Source organism: Equus przewalskii, chromosome 15 (assembly GCF_037783145.1).
Source record: "Equus przewalskii isolate Varuska chromosome 15, EquPr2, whole genome shotgun sequence".
NCBI classification, from domain to species: domain Eukaryota; kingdom Metazoa; phylum Chordata; class Mammalia; order Perissodactyla; family Equidae; genus Equus; species Equus przewalskii.
In genome coordinates this window covers 26200231-26220730 of record NC_091845.1, presented here as the reverse complement: position 1 = coordinate 26220730, position 20500 = coordinate 26200231, and the positions used below count along the sequence as shown (strand labels likewise).

The 20500-nt window shown below is 40.2% G+C and overlaps 1 protein-coding gene across 6 annotated transcripts in view; it reads right to left on the bottom strand.

Annotated features, from left to right (window-relative positions):
- ADAMTS9 (ADAM metallopeptidase with thrombospondin type 1 motif 9) overlaps window positions 1-20500 on the bottom strand; it is a 165667-nt gene that overhangs the window by 38202 nt on the left and 106965 nt on the right. For 4 of the 6 annotated variants that reach the window (XM_070574766.1, XM_070574770.1, XM_070574768.1 and 1 more), the window contains one exon: window positions 6104-6271. The exons of the other annotated variants lie outside the window; for them this stretch is intronic. In XM_070574766.1, the coding sequence (XP_070430867.1) occupies window positions 6104-6271 (168 nt within the window). The remainder of the gene's footprint in view (window positions 1-6103; window positions 6272-20500) is intronic. 6 annotated transcript variants of the gene reach the window in all.

Sequence of the window (20500 nt, the reverse complement as noted above, 5' to 3'; positions counted from 1 at the left end):
TTCACTAAAGTATTTGTGTCTGTTTTCAACCTGAGATAAATATATGAAGAGTAAAAGCTGATAAGGAAAAATCATTTCTTTGGATGTAATGTTTTCAGCCCTTGAAAAATACTGTTAATCAGGCTGAAACATTTTGTTGACCAAATTGCAAAACACTATTTTAAATATGCAATTAACTTTCCTCTAAATTAATTTTTTAATAGTTTCCTCATTGCTGGGTTTCATAATCTCACTTATGGGCAGGCCAAGAATTATTGTCTTTATTAAGGTTTTGACAGTAAGAAAAGAAAGGCAACATTTGCTTGGAAAGAATAGCATATCATTACACTTAGCTATTTAAAATCATTACCAAGTATTGGTGATAGCTCAGCCTCCATTACTTTGCCAGGCATTGAGAAAACAAGTTTACCATACATTAAAGCCATGTTCCTAAGAGGAAGTCTTCTTAAAGAACAGAGTCACTTTTTTTTTTTTTTTAAATTATAAAGGACTTCTTGTCCAATTAACCTGCAGCAGGATTCACTTCACTCTGAGGCTAATCGGAATTTACTCTCAAGAAGCAAACCCAATGGATTCTGCTGAATGTTAATTTTATTTCCATTTCAGATTTTAAGAAAATAGGTGATGTTATTTAGGAGGCAGCTTGGGAAATCATATCATTTCAGATGAGTCTATGCCAGGCAGGAGCTCAAATGTTCACATCAAAGCTAGCTGAAGAGAAGAAAATATTTGGAAGCAACATAGCGACTATTGTTTGGGTTTAATTGTATTAATTGGATTGAATGAGTCTGTGACCCACAAGAAACCAGACTTTTAAAGTCATTATGTCCTGGGTGGAATAAAAGGGCTCCTGAACACAAGTGATTGCCTTGCCTACAGAGGATGGACATTTAATACTTATGAGAGCGACATGCATGATATTTCCTATTGATTACACTGGAAATGAATGAACCATAATATGGGAGAGTTAGCACACGAATGACAGAAATGTTCAAACATTATCATTATCGACAACAAAGAACCACCACCAAAAAACTCTTTGGCTATTTGAATTTGAGGTGTTAAACATACAAAAGTACATTTCTAGAACAATGTATCCAAATGAAAATACAAAGACAGAATAAGAATGATTAAGTAAACAAATTTGAGTTTGGCATAGGGCTGACACATGTTCAAAATCTCATAATCCTTTAATAAGCTAAGAAAAAGGAAAAAGTGCTAAAGACTTTTAGAGTGTACACTATTCAGGCTCTAAGAAAATGAAACCTCTTTTTGAAGCTGTTGTTAGTGAGTAAATTACTTATGGTTCAGCGAAGGCAAGGTATTAAGAGCCATAGTATCCAATATTCAAAAAATCACTTTCTACGTTTGATAATTTTTCAAAAGGCAAATAAAGACACAGGAAAGTTCAATTATACATTATGTCCTTGTGGCTTCTGATTTTCGTAATGTCAAAGCCAGTCTTGAATTAACACATTCAAAAGTTTCAACATGGCTTAATGCACAGCAAGGTACAAACTCTGCCTTTCTAAATACTGGCTGCACCGTAATCTTTGTTCAAAATGAAGCACACTGTATCCAAGTTAGTTCTCTGTGTTCAACTTTTCTTCCTGTGCTGTCTTAGGGGAGGCAACAATTTGCATACAGAGCCAGCCAGGCTTGCTGGGTGAATTCTGAGAGATTTGCGCAGAAACCCCATGAATAAAACAGCATCAGAAAGACCTCTGCATGACCCTGGAGGTGGTGATGGTGGTGGTGTGTGCACATGTGCGTGCTTAATTCTTCTTGTTCTGTTTAGTACATCTTTTAGGTAGTTTGCAGAGGAAAAAGGTTGAGCAGTCCCTACCAACATGTTCTCCCCACAGCCATCCTTCCGGCATGGCAGTCTATTTGTGCAGGTTTGAAAGTAGATGTTTTTAGTTCAGAACAACTGAGCTGGGAGCTGTGTTTCATCTCTCTGTACGCCCTACTGCGCAATGCTAGGATGCAGAACTCATCAACTTAAAGGGGGAACCTGACACTTACTTCCATAGATAAAAACAATCTCTATGGATCTTCTGATGTTTGGGGAATCATAACATACACTTGAAAACCTGGAAAAAATTTTATATACTTTCTTCTGGTATTACTGCTAAAATTATGGTGGTGATAGTATTTAAAGGAGGGACTACCTTGAAAAATAACTACATGAACCAACTTTAATAAATAATAACGGCAACAGTAATAATAGCAAACTTTTACCAAGCACTTACTATCCGTCAGGCTCTATACTAGCGTTTCTCAACCTACGAATTCTTTTCTGTTGGGGGCTGTCCTCCTGTGCAATGTAGGAAGTTTAGCAGCATCCCTGGCCTCTACCCTACTAGGTGTCTGTCACATTTCCCCTCCTCCGCCAAGTTGTGACAACCAAAACTGTCTCCAGACATTGACAAATGTCTCAAGAAGTACAGAATCACCCCTAGTTGAGAGCTTAGCTCTATGCCAAGCATTTTACATAAAATATTTTTTTATACTTCCTAATAAACCTTTTGGGTAGATACTCCACAAATAAATAAAGCAATGAACAGAGATAATCACCCTAACTCAACCAAAAACAACCAAAAACAAAAACACATTCCAAGTAAATTCTGTCCTAGGCAATACACCATAGCAACTGTGGGTGAGAATTTGGCTTCCAGTTTTAAAATACGGTGCTAATATGATGCAGTCTCTTGTATTACGTCAGAGAGAGGGTGGGTGAGAAGCCTGGATTCAAACAATTCGACATCAACGCTTATGGTTCAAATACACACAAAATCATGGAGAACACACATCTCTATAGCAGCTCTAGTTCTCATCACTACCATGTGCACATGGTTCCCTTGATTTCTCAAAGGACACAAGCTGCACATTGACCGTGTTTCTCCGTTAAACACTTGCAGGATACTTCAGAATCAGACGCCATAACCAAGCTGCTCTATAGGAAAAGTCCTAACCAAAAATGCCTGGTAGGTTCATCATGCTATTTGCCAGTTTCAATTTCGGCATCAGCACTACAGAGCTTTTAAAAATTATTTCCCTGAATCTAAGACACCACTGATTGCAAGACACAGCATTATATTTGTATCGCTAAGAAAGAAAACAAGGGCTATTAATTAAATTGTGGCATTCCACTGGCTGTTCGTCCCATCCTGACCACAGAGACATTAATCTGTGAAAAGGACATGCATCTCATGATTGATGAATGAATCAACTGAATGAATTCACGATTGAGGAACGATGATGGAGTGTTGCTTTGATTCTAATCTGATCATTTATTCTTTTTTGTTCTGATCTTCATTTTTTTAAAAAAGCCTTTCTATAGGAATAGGATAAGTTAAAAAAATTTTACTCTGGAATGCTTTTGGATCATAGGAATACAGAGCTTTCACATTTATCAACCTGAATCAAGAATTTGATGCCGATTTTGTCTTAAAATTTCATAGGCATCCCTTAACTGTTGATCAAAATCATCTGAACAAATTGAAGATGAACTTTTGAAAAACGGTGCTTTAAAACTTTAGTGAGGATGTTTTCCAATAAAAGCTTTTTTTAATTGGAAAAATTTCCTTTACAAATACAAGATTTTTCAAAAGATATAGAAGTAAAACATTCCACTTTAAACTTCAAAACCCCAAGTTTCAGGAAAGACTATGAAGTTAACTTGGCTACACTAGTCCCCCATCTCAATATTCTATAAGTCTTATTATCCTCAGACATTTTCACATGATGAGAAATTGCACTAATTATTCTTTCTACCTTGAAGAAGAGATGACTAGAATATAGCTACCAGCAGAAAACAGAAGGACCAGATATAAAATCTTCTAAATATTGTTGCAAATGGATAATCATCACTCTTGCTTTAATATCGCTGCCTTAGGAATATTCCTGTTTACCACCGGATCATTAGAAAGCCAATAATCTTTAATCATGCAGACCATCTTTCTCCATCAACCACTGGGTCTAATCATTTTCAGGTACACTCCTAAATTGCACAAATTGGATTTTACCCATGCAGCACCTTGTCTTGTCTGCTTTTATAATTCATTTCTACAAATCAAATTAGGGCATTATAAAGCTGGCCCCAAACCATTACATAACTATGTTTACTTGCATTTTCTACAAAGGTGACTAGAATTTTTAAGCAATCATTTTGAACAGGTGCAGTCTTTTCTGGGGAGGCATTCTGATAATCCTATTACTTTATGTTGGAAAAAACCCCCAGGGTTCAAACTTAATCATCCCAGCTTTGTGAGCAATTTTGAGACTTCCCATCAAGATCACAGGATACCGAAGTAAAACACTCACTCTGTGTTTACCAATAAAGAGTGAAAGATTCTTTTAATTGCATTTTTATTGAATGAATTGGCCTTTAAAATGAACATGATTTCCATGTTCCAAACTTAACATTCAGGGCAAGCTGCAAATAGAAAAGCAGAGGCCACGGAACATACAGAAAAGTAACAGAGCATGAAAGTCTACAAGAGGACAAGCTAATTAGTGTGGTATCTTAAATAATGTTAGCTGGAGGATTTTACATGAATTGAATAGCTCTGAAAATAAAAGGGCTGGAAGGTACAGATGATGGCAGTCACTTACACAACACATTAAGGATGACCAGTATGAAACACTGCCCTGGATCTGATCCCTTAAGGGAGCCCAGGGAGGAACCAGCTCTGGCTGGACATGCATGCTTTGATTGTTAAATTACAACAAAAAAGAAAATATGATCATTGTAGTAAGGGCCTTGAGAGGGAATGATGCTGGGGAATGATGCAGCCATGTTTTATGGTTCTGCGAAGTGGAATCTGGCTGGGAGGTATGGGGGACAATGATGCCAGTTCAGGGCATTTAAGAAAGATTCACATTTCTAGAAGAATTTTCCAATTATATTAAAATGGAGGATCCTCAGATCCTCCCCATGTTAACACAGCTGTCCAAAACTTCTTTGGGACCTTAGGAATCAAGATCCAGGCTTTGGAAGAATCAATTCTAGAGGCTGCCAACCTTGAATCTAGCTGTCTGCTGATTCTCGGGAGAGCCTGCGTGATTCTCCACTGCCTGGGAGAACCATACATTCAGTAAAACCTCACTGAATCAAATCAATGGAGAGAAGGAGCAGCATTAAATACAGAACATGTGAAAAGAAACGGAGTCTTATTACTTTGAAGTAAGCACCTTCAACCAAGCTGAGAAAATATCGAAGTGTGGAGTGAGGAGATCTCCTTTAAGGATTAGATTGAGAGTAGCTTTAGTTCACACAGCAACTGTTTATAGGTAAATAGAAGCTTCTAAAATTCAACAGGGAAACTCTCACACCCAGTTCCTGACTAGATTACCCAATGACTAGATTTCGTGGAGACTCCCTGTGGTCAGTTTCTTGGGTACTTACCCCCTTCCCCATCTGATACATAGATACACATCACACACATCCAAACAAAAAAGGATTACTCTTAAGAGCCTATTAGATTTAAGACCTCTCAGCTAAGTACTTGGTATTCATTACTACATTAAAGCCTCATAAGAGCTATATGAAGTAGGCTCAGGAAGGTTACACAAATCACCCAAGGTCACATCGCTGGAAAATGACAGAGAACTGCCTCTTCCGTCCCTCACCTCTGTTGTACACAAGCAAATGGGCAGAGAAATAGTCTTAATACTTTATACTGACAGCCCTTTAAGAACCTCAAAGGTAAATTCAGATTCAATTCCTGCCAGGTGACCATAGTCAACCTTACTACAACCTGAACTAGTGTTTTTCTCAGTGGTGAATGATAATAAAAATGCCATCAGTGAAGTATTGAGGGGTTACTCTGTGCTAGACATCTAACATCTACATCCACTACCACTTAGAATGAATCCTCACAACCATCCTATTGTAGGTATGATCCAAAGCGCCAAGGGCTGAAGCCACTTGCCCAAGGTCCCACAGCTAGTAAGTATCCTGACATAAAGATTCTTCCCTCCCCGTCCCCAAGCTCCCCTCTGAAAACCAAAACTGCGCAGAGAAACACAAGCCAACAGGCTGGTGTCAGCCACATGGCTGAGGGTAAGGAAGCAGTGGTAGAGGAGAAGCATTGCTCACCTGACTCCAGGCGCCAGCCTTCCATTTGGGGCATCTTCCTCCTCGGCACTTTCTGTGCCCATTTGGCTTAGCAAGGTGTTTACAGTAATCACTTTCTAAATGGCTTCCATCTTTTGCCATGCAGTAAACATTTCGTTGTTTATGCCCTCGACCACAAGAGACAGAACACTGAAATATAAAGCAATGGCAAGGTTGTTTTTTTTTTTTTAATCACATGGAGTTTGATAAAAACCTGCGTCGTGAGATGTTAAGATCATGCCTAACAAGAGTCACCATTCTCCCCTTTTCCAGCGCCATTTTGGATAGTATCTCAAGGCTCCACACAGAAGGAAGGTAGCATTGGGGGAAAAAATGTCCACAGTTTTACAGCGGCAATCCTGTATAGTATTTTGGGTCACTCAAGAGTGTGGGTTAGGGGCCAGCCAGTGGCTGAGTGGTTAAGTTTGCACGCTCTGCTTTGGCAGCCTAGGGTTTTGCTGGTTTGGATCCTGGGCGCGAACCTGGCACCACTCATCAGGCCATGCTGAGGTGGCATCCGTGGCACAACCAGAAGGACCTACAACTAGAATATCTAACTATATACTGGGGGTCTTTGGGGAGAAGAATAACAAAAAAAGAAGATTGGCAACAGATGTTAGCTCAGGTGGCAATCTTTGAAAAAAAAAAGTGTGGGTAAATTCTGCTAATTTAGGCACAAAATAAAGCCCATGAACTTGAAATTACCATGAAATTCTGATTTAAAGAAGTCTTACTATGAATTCGTAAGGATTCCTTTTGCACATCTCACTTCATGCAATCTCTGATCAAGATATTTCTTCAACAACATGCTTCATGATTCACTAATTTGGATAAAGGTGTAATTCCAAAATACAACTGTGTCCAATTTCCTAATTAAATGATTTAAGGAAACTCTTCTACCATTTTTCCGAGGATACGCTCTCATTTTCCCAGTCCATAGGGAAGGAGGTGGAAAAGGCACGTTAGAAATTGAAAGGTAAGCTAGCAGGTAAGTCTGAGCCAATTTTGGGAGGGAGGCATTACCTTTCAACTTTGATCTGCAGATTCACTGAACTGTTTTAAATGTGACCTTGTCTGACCACATCTAAGAAACTTGACTTTGATTTCAGATTAGGTTTCTCAGAAAGGTTTAGGAATCAAAGCGCCATGGAGTCAGGACAAAAATTTGATATGACAGCTTCTTGTAGAACAGGCAAGAGGCTGGCCCCAATGAGTGCACCGAGATATTCAATGTCCATTGCCTCATTAGCGATTACAGAAGTCATTACCACTTGGATCATAAGTTTGCTGGCTCAGGTTTTCAAGACATATTATTTCCCAATATAACATTCTTGCTTTTCAGAGGGAAATGAGTTTCAGAATGAAGAACAAAATGTGAAAACGTAATCAAAATAGATTTCAAGTGTCATTTCCTTCTGTTCAATATTTCTTATTTCCTCCACTAATTTTGTGATTTTGTTAACTTAAATTAGCTAAGTGCCCTTTTATGCCTAACAGATAAATAGCACCACATAAAACATGCAGCCTAATGTTAATTCAACCACTATTACAGAGCATGCTCAAAGTTATACCATTCATAAGTGTGCCAGACATGTTTCTCTAGCAAACACAAACCATTATAAAAATTTTAATAGTAGGTGATAGAGAAATTTAAAACATGTATGTTAACAGTTTTGGCTATAACTTTTTACTTTAGGATATGGAGACATTGCTGCTTTCATTTAAGCTCTCATCTTATGAGTGTTATGATTTGGAATAGTCATTCTGAAAATCTTAATAGAGTATACAGTGTGGAAGGAAGGAGCCCAATTTGAATATTTATACCAAAACAAAAATATCCATCTTCAACCTACAGTGTTTTTATGTATATAAAGACTTTAGGATATAATTCTAGAAGGCTTTTAGAATGAAGCTCCTAGAGACATCCCCACAAACCAGTGGTCTAATGACTTGCCCACAGATAATCCCTATTATAGTGACAAATTTTAATATTTAAAAATGTTACTTGAACAAAAAAATAATATAAGGGCACAATTAGAACCTGGGATGAGTTCATTTTATTCAACAAACATTAGTGAGCACCTACTAAGTTCTAATAATTATGCAAAGTGCTGGGAAGAGAGTGATGAACATAATTGACATAATTTCTGCCATCATGGAGCTTATGGACCAGTGAGAGAGACCAGCACCAATGAAGTGATGACAAAAATACATATATCCTTATTGAGATGTGTGCTATGAAGGAAAGAGGATGGAGTGGTTGCAAGTAGGCTCCCTGAGGCATTCCCCAGGGCCAGACCACTCAGAGCTCACAGGTTCTAATACTGTATTTGGATTTTGTTTTCCATGAGATGGAAAATCACTGAAGAGTTTTAAGTCGGGGTAAGACATGGTTTTATTTTTGTTTCAAAAAGTCTACTTTGATTACTGAGTGGACAATGGGTGGGAATACTGCGTGAGTAGAAACAACAAAACTGCTCAGAAAGTGATTGCGTTTGTCCAGGCAAGAGGTGATGGTGGCTTAGATTAGGGTGCAGAGTGTTGTGGTAGAGGGAATCTGTGGATTTAAGACATATTTTTTGAGGTAGAAATGATTGTTCCTGATGGATTGGCTGTTGGGTGGAGGGGAGAGGGCAGAGTGAGGGAGAACTCCCAGGTTTCTGGAATGGGCAACTGGATGGATAATGATGACATTTATGGAGATGGAAAAACAGCACTGGGAATCAAGGATATGTTTATTTGTAGGAAATAGGATGAACTTAAAGGATACTGATTCATAGGTGGTAACATGTGCTTGATTAGGGTGAAGAAACAGACATAGTTGTCTTGGAGTAATCAGATCAACATGCACGAACCTAAAGCAAGCCTCCCCTTAGGGACAGTCATTTCAATATACAAACAGTCCAAACAAGCTGTCTCTTAATATGGAGGAGAAAAAGAAAATTGATGGAAATGCGATTTAGTAATCTGCCATGGTCATCAGAAGAGACAGCCTAAAAGTAGGCAGCAAGCTACAAAGGCAGAGCTTTCTCACATTCATTAAGTGCCAGGCACTGCTCTAAAACTTTGGATGCATTATCTCATTTAATCATTCCAATAGCGATAGAGAGAGGTACTATTATTGGAGACAACTGGTGTTTTCAAAACGGCATAATCACATACTTTATATATACGTCTTCCCATGTGACTCCAACAAAAGCAGATAGATGTCTGTCAGGTACAATAAGAGCACAATGAAAACAGTTCAATTATCAAGGACGTCATTGCTAACAATTCATCTGAGGGGCACCACTGGTGCAAGCAACATCTATTGCCCACAAAATGAAGACGAATGAAATAGTTTCTAAATAAGAGGCCTTAATTTTTTTTTTAATGTCTGGGTTAGCTGCATCCCACCCATTCCTAGGTGCATTTTACTTATTTAGGCACTTGAATGGAACTGACTTGGAAAAAAGAATGCAATACTTCAGCATGATTCACTACACATATTATTAGCCTAAAATTAAGATCCAAAAGCGATAAGCAAATTCTCAAGGCATCTAATCTGATAGCAAACACTTTTCATTTCATGCTTTCTAACTTACTGATGAAGAAAAGCAGCTGCTCGTGGAAATTTTCATATCTAACACGTTTATTAATGGGTCTATTATGATTTCATAAAGAAGTTGTTGTTTTGATAATCAAATAAAGACAGGTTTCAGCTCTTATATTCTGAGGGAAATTTCCATCTGATCATTTCCAGTCCTTTGCCAGGCACTGACTTTTGCATCGATGTACGTCACTGAGATATAATAGTTAAATTTAATGTGTCACCTAGTACATGTTGTTTATTGGCTACATATCTGAGGGTTCTTGTTCTGGGGAGAATTTAATTCCTTAAATTTAAAGCTGAAATAGCTTCCTAGTTTGCCAATAGTACTCAGACTTTTTTTCTCTGGGGAAACAACCCAACTCGTTTAAGAGAACAGATTTTCCCCCAACGTTGAGCAACGCTACCAAACAATGTAATCTCAAACCTCGAGGTCAGTATCCCAAATGCCTGGGCTTTTGTTTCTGTGAGGCCGTTCAAAGGGGATGTTTGATATGGAGCTTTGTTCAGATATTGCTTTGACATTTTCTATTAACTAAGGCCTAAGAGTTAGAAACCCTTGCGTCTCAACTCATCTAGTGGAAACAAAACTCAAGGTATGGGCAGTCTGATCATAACCTCTACTGAGGGCTTTCTGTCTTGAGTGGTAGCACTGGATACAGTAAAGATTTGGGTCCAGTGTACTGTCCCTGGCATTATGGATGCCCTGCATTGGTCCTTTCACTTATATTGAGGGGCAACATCTCTCAGTCATCGAGAAATCAGCAAACAACCACAGCATGTCTGCTTGGATGAGAAGGGCTGAAGACCTAGAGAGAATGACATCCCTGGGATGGCAGATGCTGCTGAGAACCAGAATATCCAAAAGAAGATGGAGGACTACATGGAACTGGTAAGGACATCATAAAGAACCATGAAGGAATAAGAAGGGGAGGGTGGAAGTCAGGGATGCACACAGAATCTGGCCAGAAGGAAGCTTCTCGATGGGGCTGCAAGATGCTAGGGCTTAGAGGAAGCACTGGAGGAGGTGGGGTGTGGACAAGGACTGCCTGAGTTATAGCAGTTGCTTGACACATAAGGGTTAATGGATGGTCCAGGAGAGCCCTGGCAGAGTGTCTGGGCACAGTTCTACATATCCAGGCGATTCCCATCTCCATGTGATCTAGACATATGAGATTCTGTTTATATGAAATGTTTCATGGAGGATACTGATCAATTAGTCCAGATTTACAACCACAGGATTAGCTGACAGCACATTAGAAATAAGGAAGAACTGAAAGACCAAGATAAAGGTCAGATACTGGAAGCTATTATCCAGTTAAGTCAAGACTCCCCGATCTAAGGATTTTTGACAATCAGGTAGCTAACCATCACTCTGAGACTGGTGGTTTTCTGAGACATGAGACTATACCAATTATTACTCAAGGCCTTTCCCTTGTGATTCTAAAAAATATGAAAATAACATCTAAATCACTTCATTTAAAAAATGTTCAGTTGTGTCTTTTCATAACGACAAGCTCTTCTCGATTCTAGTCTTGTTTTGACTTTGTTCAACAAAACATAAAGTCAAACCTCATCTGGAAAGTATGCTATAAGAAAGGACGCCATGCCTGTGCCTAGGATTCAGGACCACCTTTGCCAATTACGGCGGTGAATGAAATGAGGATTGTGTGAGCATCACCCCCTCGGGAAAGGCAGAGGGACACCAGCCTGAACCTACTGTCCCACCAAAACAAGAATGTGAGCACAAGGATACGGATTTAGGGATCAAAGTTTCAAATATTGCTTAATGCAAGATCTGGAAAACCATGTGGGCTTGTCACGTGAAAAAAAGATAGTAGTTGCAACTCACACGTGTTTATTTACTCCTTCCACACTGCAGGCTGTCAGCAAATATTTATGGGAATGAACCAACACATGAAAGCTGTAGCCATCACAGAAGTGTATTACATAATAAACGTCACGTTTTCCTAAAGGTCACAAGAAAGAATTGCCTGGAATCTGACCCACAGTACTAATGCTGAACTGATTTGGCACAAGTTATTTAGATTCAAAAGGCCACCCCAAGAGCACTCTTTCAGTTGGAGCAGAACTGTGAGAAATCATACTAGCTACCCTGTATTGAGCTGTTACTGTGAGGGGGATGATGGCTGTTGGACCCTGGTTTCTCTCACTTAATCCCAACAGCAAGCTTATGGCTCAGGATTCCTTTCTACAGATGAGGAGACTGTGGATTAAAGAGGTGACATCACTTGCCCAGGGCCACAGAGCCAGGAAGCAGCAGTTAGGCTTCAGATGTAGTGTATCTGTCTCCAGAGCCACCATTTTCTTCCTTATGCTATACTGAAGCAGGGCCCGGTTAAGAAAACGGGTTGCTCGCCTCTGCTTACCCATGGAAACAAGAGAAAGCAAGGACCTCAAAGAAATGCCTCTGAAGACTATTTCAGAGACCTCTGATTCCTTAGTTTCCCAGGAAGAGAGTGCCTATGCAATGTATCTTTGACTTTAACACTTTCTTCACAACATCTTTAGCACCCTGGGAAGAAAGACACTATGAAAATCAAATAAACAATCACAGGAGTAAAAGGCTACATTTCCCTTTGGCCGAAGCCATACCCTGGTTTTCTCTTGGCCATTTTTCAGGGTTTATTCACCCTGTGGGGCCGCCCTGATGCCCCACAGTGAATGATCATTTTCATTCACTGGTAAATGGCTCTTCGCATGGTCATGAATGGAAGGTTACAGGTTGTAAATTTTGGCCAGCTAATTCACCAAGGACTAAGGTCTCAAATACTGGAGCTACAGGTCATCTCTGAGATTATTCTGTCCATCTATTCACTTTACAAATTCAACACTAGAGAAAAGGAGACATGCCATGCTCGTGGTCACATAGCACAGAAGAGGTAGATGCAGGCTTAGGACTATGAGTTCCTGTCCCTAGCACAGAACACTGTTTGGTGCCAATTGCACTGGGGATTTGTGGCCAGATTCTGGTGTTCTGCATATTGCTTAGAAACCACAGCTAACCAGACATCCTGATTCTTTCCATTCCAAGTCAGTTATGCTTATGTATAGCTGGCACCATGGGCAGGGCTTAGCCAAGGTGCATAGATTTTGCATATCTGGCTCTGAGGGATTGCCAACACCAGTATGAACAAGAGTGAGCTCAATGACCTCTTGTTCCAAGGTACCAGTTAAGGACAAATTCCAAGAGGTGGCTGTGTATGGGTGCCAGCACAGGATGCCACTGCTCACATCAGGGTTGCTGTCTTCACCTTGCTCGAAAATGCAGCACTTCAAGGCACAGCTTTTGGAGTCAGACCCACCTAGGCAAGAACAGCATCTGCCATTTTACCACAGTGCCATTTGGAGCAAGTTACTTACACTCTCTCAACTCAGATTTGTCCTCGGTAAAATGGGGGCCACAGCACTATCTATACTCAACAGCGCTGTGTTATGATTAGATGAGACAATGCATACAGAGCTCCTGGTGTTTCAATTGTACAGTATAAAAATCAATACACATTCACTATCACCGCCACTACTTCTATTCAGTGGAGTCTTTTAGAATATCTCCTAACATGCAGTTAAATAGGTGCGTATTTTTTTTATTTTACGTTAACTAATGGAGCCTAAGATTAACATTCTAAGACAGGCATTGCTGGATGAAGGAGGGACTTAGTCTGGCGAAATCTCGCCTGTGTGACTAGGTGAGGAGCTTTCCCTTCCAAAAGTCACAGAGAACTCCACAGAGCAGACATAAATGCTCAAGATGCCTTCTCTTTTGTGGCTCTTTTCACTCTTACAGACTATTACTTATTACTATGGTCTCTTCTAACCACAGGAGACAGAAAGACCAGGAAGAAAAAAAGACACTACATCTGAATGCCACATCTCTTTTCTGCTCCTTCATTGCTTGCTCACCCCCATGATATGAAGAACTACTTATGTTTCCCATTCATTGTTTGTTATGTTATTTCTATAAATGTCCTGAAACACAGAAATAACATCGTTGATAACCATCACCAAAGAAATAGTCACTCGCTTCCCTACTCGGCTCAGCTGAGCTGCGGGAGTGGTAATAGTCCTTTGTCAGAAAGTGTATCTCCCTATTGGTGATGTGAACACGTTTGGGGAAGTTTTTATAGGGCTTCTCACAACACAAGAATGGCTCTGAACAGGGGCATCAGGGAACAAAAATGAGGAGGAAGGAGAGAAAGCTTTGCCAGGAAACAAGGGCTGTGACTTGAGGGCGTAAAGCCAGTGTTGACAGGCCTGCTTGATGGCTGTTTATGTCTAGGACCACCATGGCACAAATTACCATGAAAAGGAGCTGAGAAAGCATGAGATTGGCAGGGAACACCATGGAAGAAAGCAGACACGGAAGTCACGGTCATCACCGCCGGATGGGGCATTAGGCCCTCCTTCCATCCCCATTGCCCCCAACAGCCCAGGCTTTGCAATGCTACAAAGGTCTAAGACTGTGGGAGAAAAGGAACTAAGATTCTCACGTCAACTCTTGGAGCACACTCGAAGGCTGCTGTCAATACTATATCCAAGTAGGTGGCCCTAGCATATGCCTCACAAGGGAGATGGCAGGGCCAGGAAAAGAAGGGGAGAGGGGAAGAGGTGCTCATGCTCTCCACCTCCCTTTACCCCCAAGAATTATGAAGTACAAGGCTCGCCAGCTGCCCTCCCTACCTCATAATGTAACAACTTCACAGTAGAGGAGGGAAATAAATTTTATCATTAAATACAGCAGCACATGAAATCAGCTACGCAAGTGGTGAGGCCGAAATTGGGGTTCTTTTAGTTTTGCAAGAGTGGAAATATTACAGTTTTTTCCCCTATCAAGACAGAAAACAAAAAGCAAGATACTTTGCAAAAGCAGCACCTGGTGAATCTATGGCGGCCAATCCAGCGGGGCCCCCGGGCATGTGAGGCATTATTGCATCATCAGGCCTGTTACCCGCAACGTGCCCTCTGACTCCCCATTCCCAAGCACACTGCCTATTTTTATAGGACTTCTTTTCCCTTTCGAGGTTATATGTGATGATTTTTTTGTAACCTGACTTCAGCAGAATAATGATCTTGGCATTTTTAAGGAAAGAGGTGAAGACAGTACAAGGACCCACACTCTGTGCTTGCCACAGGATAATTTACGGAGGCGGTCTGGAAGACAGGAGGGTAGTGGGTGAGAGATTTGTTCCAGGATCCTTATTCTCAGCTGTTCCAAAGGTGAATGAAGAAATGTCTGAGTAAGTAATTGATGGAAAAGTTATGGCTGGTGGGAGCAGTGAGCAAAGTTTCTTAGTGGTCTGAAGGTGGTCTGTGACCGAGGCCCAGGTTGGAGCGTTCAAGGCTACCTGGAGATGCCATTCTGCTAACAGTTGGCAGTGCTCGGGAAGACCCACTCATGACTTACGCTACTGCCACAAGCAGTCAGGAACAGACCTGGGAAGCTTAAGTCACCTCTGGGAATGCTTCTGTAGAAAAGCAATCCATGCAGGTTGTCTCTGTACTTTTCTATACCTAACCAATGTCCAGCCCTCGAGCCTCTTCTTCCTCCCAAAGAGCTAGTCTACGTATCATTCAGTCATTTACAAGACACCAGGACAGAGGTCATTGAATTGCCTCTTCCAGTTTTTCTTTCTCTGCCTATCTGGCCCTTCCTCTGTCAGCTTGGTGTGAAAGGAACATCTTTCCATGCCAGCACATCAAATATCTTACACTGAGAAATTTACAACTTTTGGGGGGAAGTAGTTCATGTAATTAATTTGCTTTAGGGTATATATTAATACCACCCCAGAAGTGAGATCTGCATATCTGAGCCTGTATCAGAGAAATATATCTCAGCAGGAGGGAAAAAGGTCATCTTGACCATTACTGAATTAGATGCGCATCCTCCAACTTTGCATTGCTCTCTTGAGAGTTCAGATAGGACCAAGTCACTGTCAGTATGCACCATTCAAGTCCTTTGTGGCTTTCTTTGTCTCCTCCTGCTTACCTCTTGGTAAAGAAATGGTTGAAAAGTACCACTATGAGAGGATGAGATGAGAAGAAATAAAAACCAGCTAAAATGTAAATGGCTCACAACATGGAAGACCCGGCATTAAAAATGGCTAAAATTATGTTTGACGATTTTCTGTGAATTTAAATTATTCCTACACTACTCTGAGATTTAGTCAAATGGAAATCCAAGAGTTGAGGCAGAAGAGTGTGGTAGTTATGAGCTCAGTGTTGGAATCTATCAGACCTGGTTTGACTAATACTATCTCTTCCCTTTGTGATCTTATGCAACATGCTTGACCACAGTGAGCATCTCTTTCCAATTCTGTTCAACAGAGGTATGAAATGATGGTGAATAAGCATCTCAAACTGAACATGTCCAAAACAGAAGTCCTGATTTTCCTTCATAAATCTCTTCTTCCTATTGTTTGCCTTATTACAATCCATGGAAACTCCATCCTTCTACTTATCTACCATGCAAAATTTGGAGTCTTTCCAACTCCTTTCTTTCTCTTGTATTCCATATCCAAACTCTCAGCTAATCCTTTGGAACTACCTTAAAAATACATCAGAATCCAACCACTTCCGCTGTCAACATTCTCATCTGAGCCACTGTCTTCTCTCATCCGAGTTACTGCAGTGGCTTCCTAATTGTCTTCCTGCTTCCATCTTTGTTCCTCCTGTAGCCTCCCCTAAATTCAGAAGCCAGAGTCATTCTTTTAAGACAAATTCATGTTCCTACTCAACTCCTTCACCCCCAATGGCTTCCTACCTTACTAAATGTAAGCAAAAAGCCCTCCAGCAGTCTAACCTTCCTTTTCTCTCTCCCTCCCATGATCAATCTCCACTTGGCTCTCCATCAATTTCATCTCTAATTTCATATCCTACCACCCACTCTCCTTTATTCCAGCCACACTGGCCTCCTTGCTATTTCCAATTATGACTGGCATACTCCTGTATTAACTTGAAATACCCTTCTCCTCGATATTCAAATAGCTTACTTTCATATTTTTCCCGTATCTCTGCTCAAATGTCATCTTCTTAATGGAGACTTGCCTGACCGCCTTATAATTACAGTTCCCACCTCCTCTTCCATGCTATTTTCTATCCCTGTTTTCTAATTTATTTTTATCTAAGCACTAATCACTTTTTCACAATACATATTTTACCCTTTTTGTTTTCTTTGTTATTTATAGGTTATCTCCCCTCCCTACTAGAATGAAATCTTGATGAGTTCAAAGTCTTAGTGTGTTTTGTTCCCTGCCATAGCCTCAGTGGCCAGAGCAGTGCCTGATTTATAGAAAACACTTGAATACTTGTGGAATACACAAATGAATTCAGGAACAAATGAGCGAATAGTATCTAATACAGCCTAGAGCCATTTATCTCACAAGAATTTTTAAGGATTAAGCAAACAGTCTGCACAATGCTCAGTTCATTGTAAGAACCAAATAAATAAAAATTGCTCTCTTCTATCTCCTGTGTCTATTCAGTCCAAAACTGGCTAAGTACTTTTATGGGTTAATATTTAATTCATAGTTACAGAACTAAATAGTGCACAAGGGCCACCTAAGAGGAAGGTTATCTGAGGATGTAATATAAGATAACAGACGGCAAGTGGCAGAAGCTAAGAACTGAGAATATTACACTGTCCTGAAAAGGCAAGACCAACATTGAAAGTTCAGCTCAAAGCCACTGAGACTATCATATACCCTGAATGTTACACAATGTCATTTCTCTTCCCCGAAAGATGTCACCTTAGAAGAACACTTTGCCGGAATGAAAAATATAGATCTACAGACTGAAAATAGAGTATAAAGAGATGTAATGGACAAGAATGGGCTCTATCTAGACCAGGTATCATCTGCCTCCATTCTGGCTGGAAACATCTAAAAGCAAAACACTGAAGATTCACACTTCTGTTCCAAAATAACGTGTCTAAGTTTGATCCTGAATTTTTAAGTTCCCTTTCATTTAGAAAAAGGCTTTCAAATTATAGGATATCAGGACTACAAAACCAACATCAAGTCTGAGATTTTGTAACTGGAGAGTGAATTAGACAGAATTAAATCATTGCCACCCTCCTGTACACTCTCTATAAGCTAGCCACCACAAGCCTCTCGATTAAGTGAGGTCATTAGTACCCACATATTAGGATCAGGCCATGTCCAGAAAGACCTTGTTTTCTTAGTTTAGAAGACCCTTCCTTACAGATGTACTGATTGACCTCATTCTAGGATGCTGTAAATGTCCAGGGAGAAGCCAGCCCTTTTCAGAGCTCTGGTCTGAGAATGCTGGGTGACCAAGATCAATTTTTGAGTTCCTTTGAAAACCACTCAAAACCAAGTGAAGTGTTAAAAGGGCCTATTCAAAAATTCAGATCCTAAGGACTCTGCTCTGATGGCTTCTAAAAAGCAGAAGAGAGCTAAACTGGTTTCCACTAGGGCAAGAGCTTGTTTCTTTGATGTGCCACAAGTCAAAATCAGTATTTCTAGAAGTTTTGAAAGCCCTACCAGAAAGCAAGTGGGAAAGCATGGAGTCTGGGTAGTTAGTTGAATGTGGATCCAACAACTACTGAGTGTACGATGTTGAGAAACTTGCTAGTCTCCCTGGAGCTCAGTTTTCCTACCCACATAATGGGCATCATAGGGTCAGTTTTACAAGGATTATATGAAGATTAGTAATAATGCATAGAAAGCACCAGGCCCAGGGCTTGGCTCACAGCAGATGCTCAGTAAATGGGGGCCTTTGTTATTATTTCTCCACTTCCAGTCAAATCCATCTGGCCAACTGCAGATGGGCACCTTGATGCCACATCAAGACAAGTAAGACAAGTAAAACAATTGGTCATCAATTAGGGACCACGATGTGGAGAACCTCTTTCATTCAGAGAAGTGAGCTTTTCATTGGTGACTGCTTCTTATTTGTTTAGGGGAGATTTGCATGCACTCAATTTATAGCCTAAAATCACTGGTAAGACTATAATTAGGTAAAAGGCAAAACTCAATTTTTAATTTGAAAAGGCTTTTTACATAGGTAGTTCACTAGAAATTTAAGTTTCCAACTAATTCTGGAAGGTGGCACCCATTTGCCTTATGAAGAACCAAGATCTCTTCTACATTGGGCACCAGTATGTACGTCTTCTTTTTCTAAAAATTTCTGTGGTCTTCCATCAAATAAAGTTTAAACATTGTGGGAAAAATCCAATATTTCATTAGAGCTTAGGTCCTACCATAAAACTTCTGACGCTGATGACAGTGTCTTGGGTTCATTTTGCTCGCCTTTCTTCTATGGATAGATTTCTTCTCCAATCTCAAAGCTCTGGAGTCACTACTAGTGTTTATGGCCATCATTAGTGACCTTTTTGAAGGAGAAGAATTGAGATTGATTTTCCTTTCAGGACCAGGAGATTCATCATCTAAAATGTTCTCTGTCCCACTGATCTCAGAGTTGCGCCTGCCATTCTGAGAGTATATATATGTGTCTGGGTGGTGTGGACGTTGGGGTTGGTAAACATAAAGCATTTGCCATCTGCTAAAGCAGAAAACACTTACAAAGTGGAAAAAGGGAGGTGTGGAGAGGTAGAACTTCAGAAACTTTCTTCCCCAGAAGTTCATGTACTGAAAGCCATGTTAATGCCACACATCTAAAAAAGCTGATCACTTATGTTTGGCTTCCTCTGATGAGTTTGGAAAAAACAAACAAACAAACACAACTGGTAGGGAAATAACTGACTGTGAAAACCTGGTGATCTCTACAGCATAAAGATTTATCTTCTTTGAGAGGAGAAAGGGAACAATTTTATAACCTCAAAGACTTGTCTAACTTAAAACGATAAGGATTTGCTATCAAACAGATTTGGGAAATGCTGCAGGCTATAACCACCTAATACCCATGAGAATATGGAAAGGAAAGTTCTGCTGGAAGACAGATATTCACTGAACTATGAGGGAGAGCCGATATTGCTCCCAGGGGCCATTTGCCAATGTGTGAAGACATTTTTGGTTATCACAACCAAGAGGATGCAATACTAGCATCTAGTGGGCAGAGGCTAAGGATGCTGCTAAATGCCCTACAATGCACAGGACAGTCCTCCACAACAAAGAATTATCTGGTCCCAATGTCAATAGTGCTGAGGTTGGGAAACCCTGCTTCAAACCTATTTACAACCCATGGAATATTTTCTGTATTGCTGTCATGGTTTCTAATCAGAAACATGGTCTCCCACTTCCCAGATAAAATGCTCACTAGGATTAATCCTACTTTGAGAAAGTACTGAAAGAAAAACTTAAGTAATCAACTCTGGAACCAATTGCTAGATATAGCTGGACCACTACATATGTGCAAATGCTATCACGGATGGGGGAAGCACTGTCTGAAACATAAAATTAAAAGGAACATAGACATATGAAGTATCAGTGCTATCAGAAAAATCCTGATATATGAACATGTTGGGGTAACTCTTGTTTTCTTAGAAATGCCCATCCTCATTTATGCCTTTCCAAAGTTTAACACTCCTGCCAAAGTTGCCATGCAGAATGTCTATGGATCACATTGGGCATGCTTGTACAGATTTGCACACATTTACAAGTCCCCCCCCCCCAAAAAAAAACCAGAATGCATGACACCACTTGTTGGTTTGCAACTTCACAGTCTAGTGAGGCAACTTTGAGACCTCATATTTTCAGTTCATCCTTGAAAACTGTTGCCTGACCTTGATGGCTTCCTGGAATCTCACATAACATTTCATGGAAAATCCAACTCTCCAGAGAGAAGTGCCT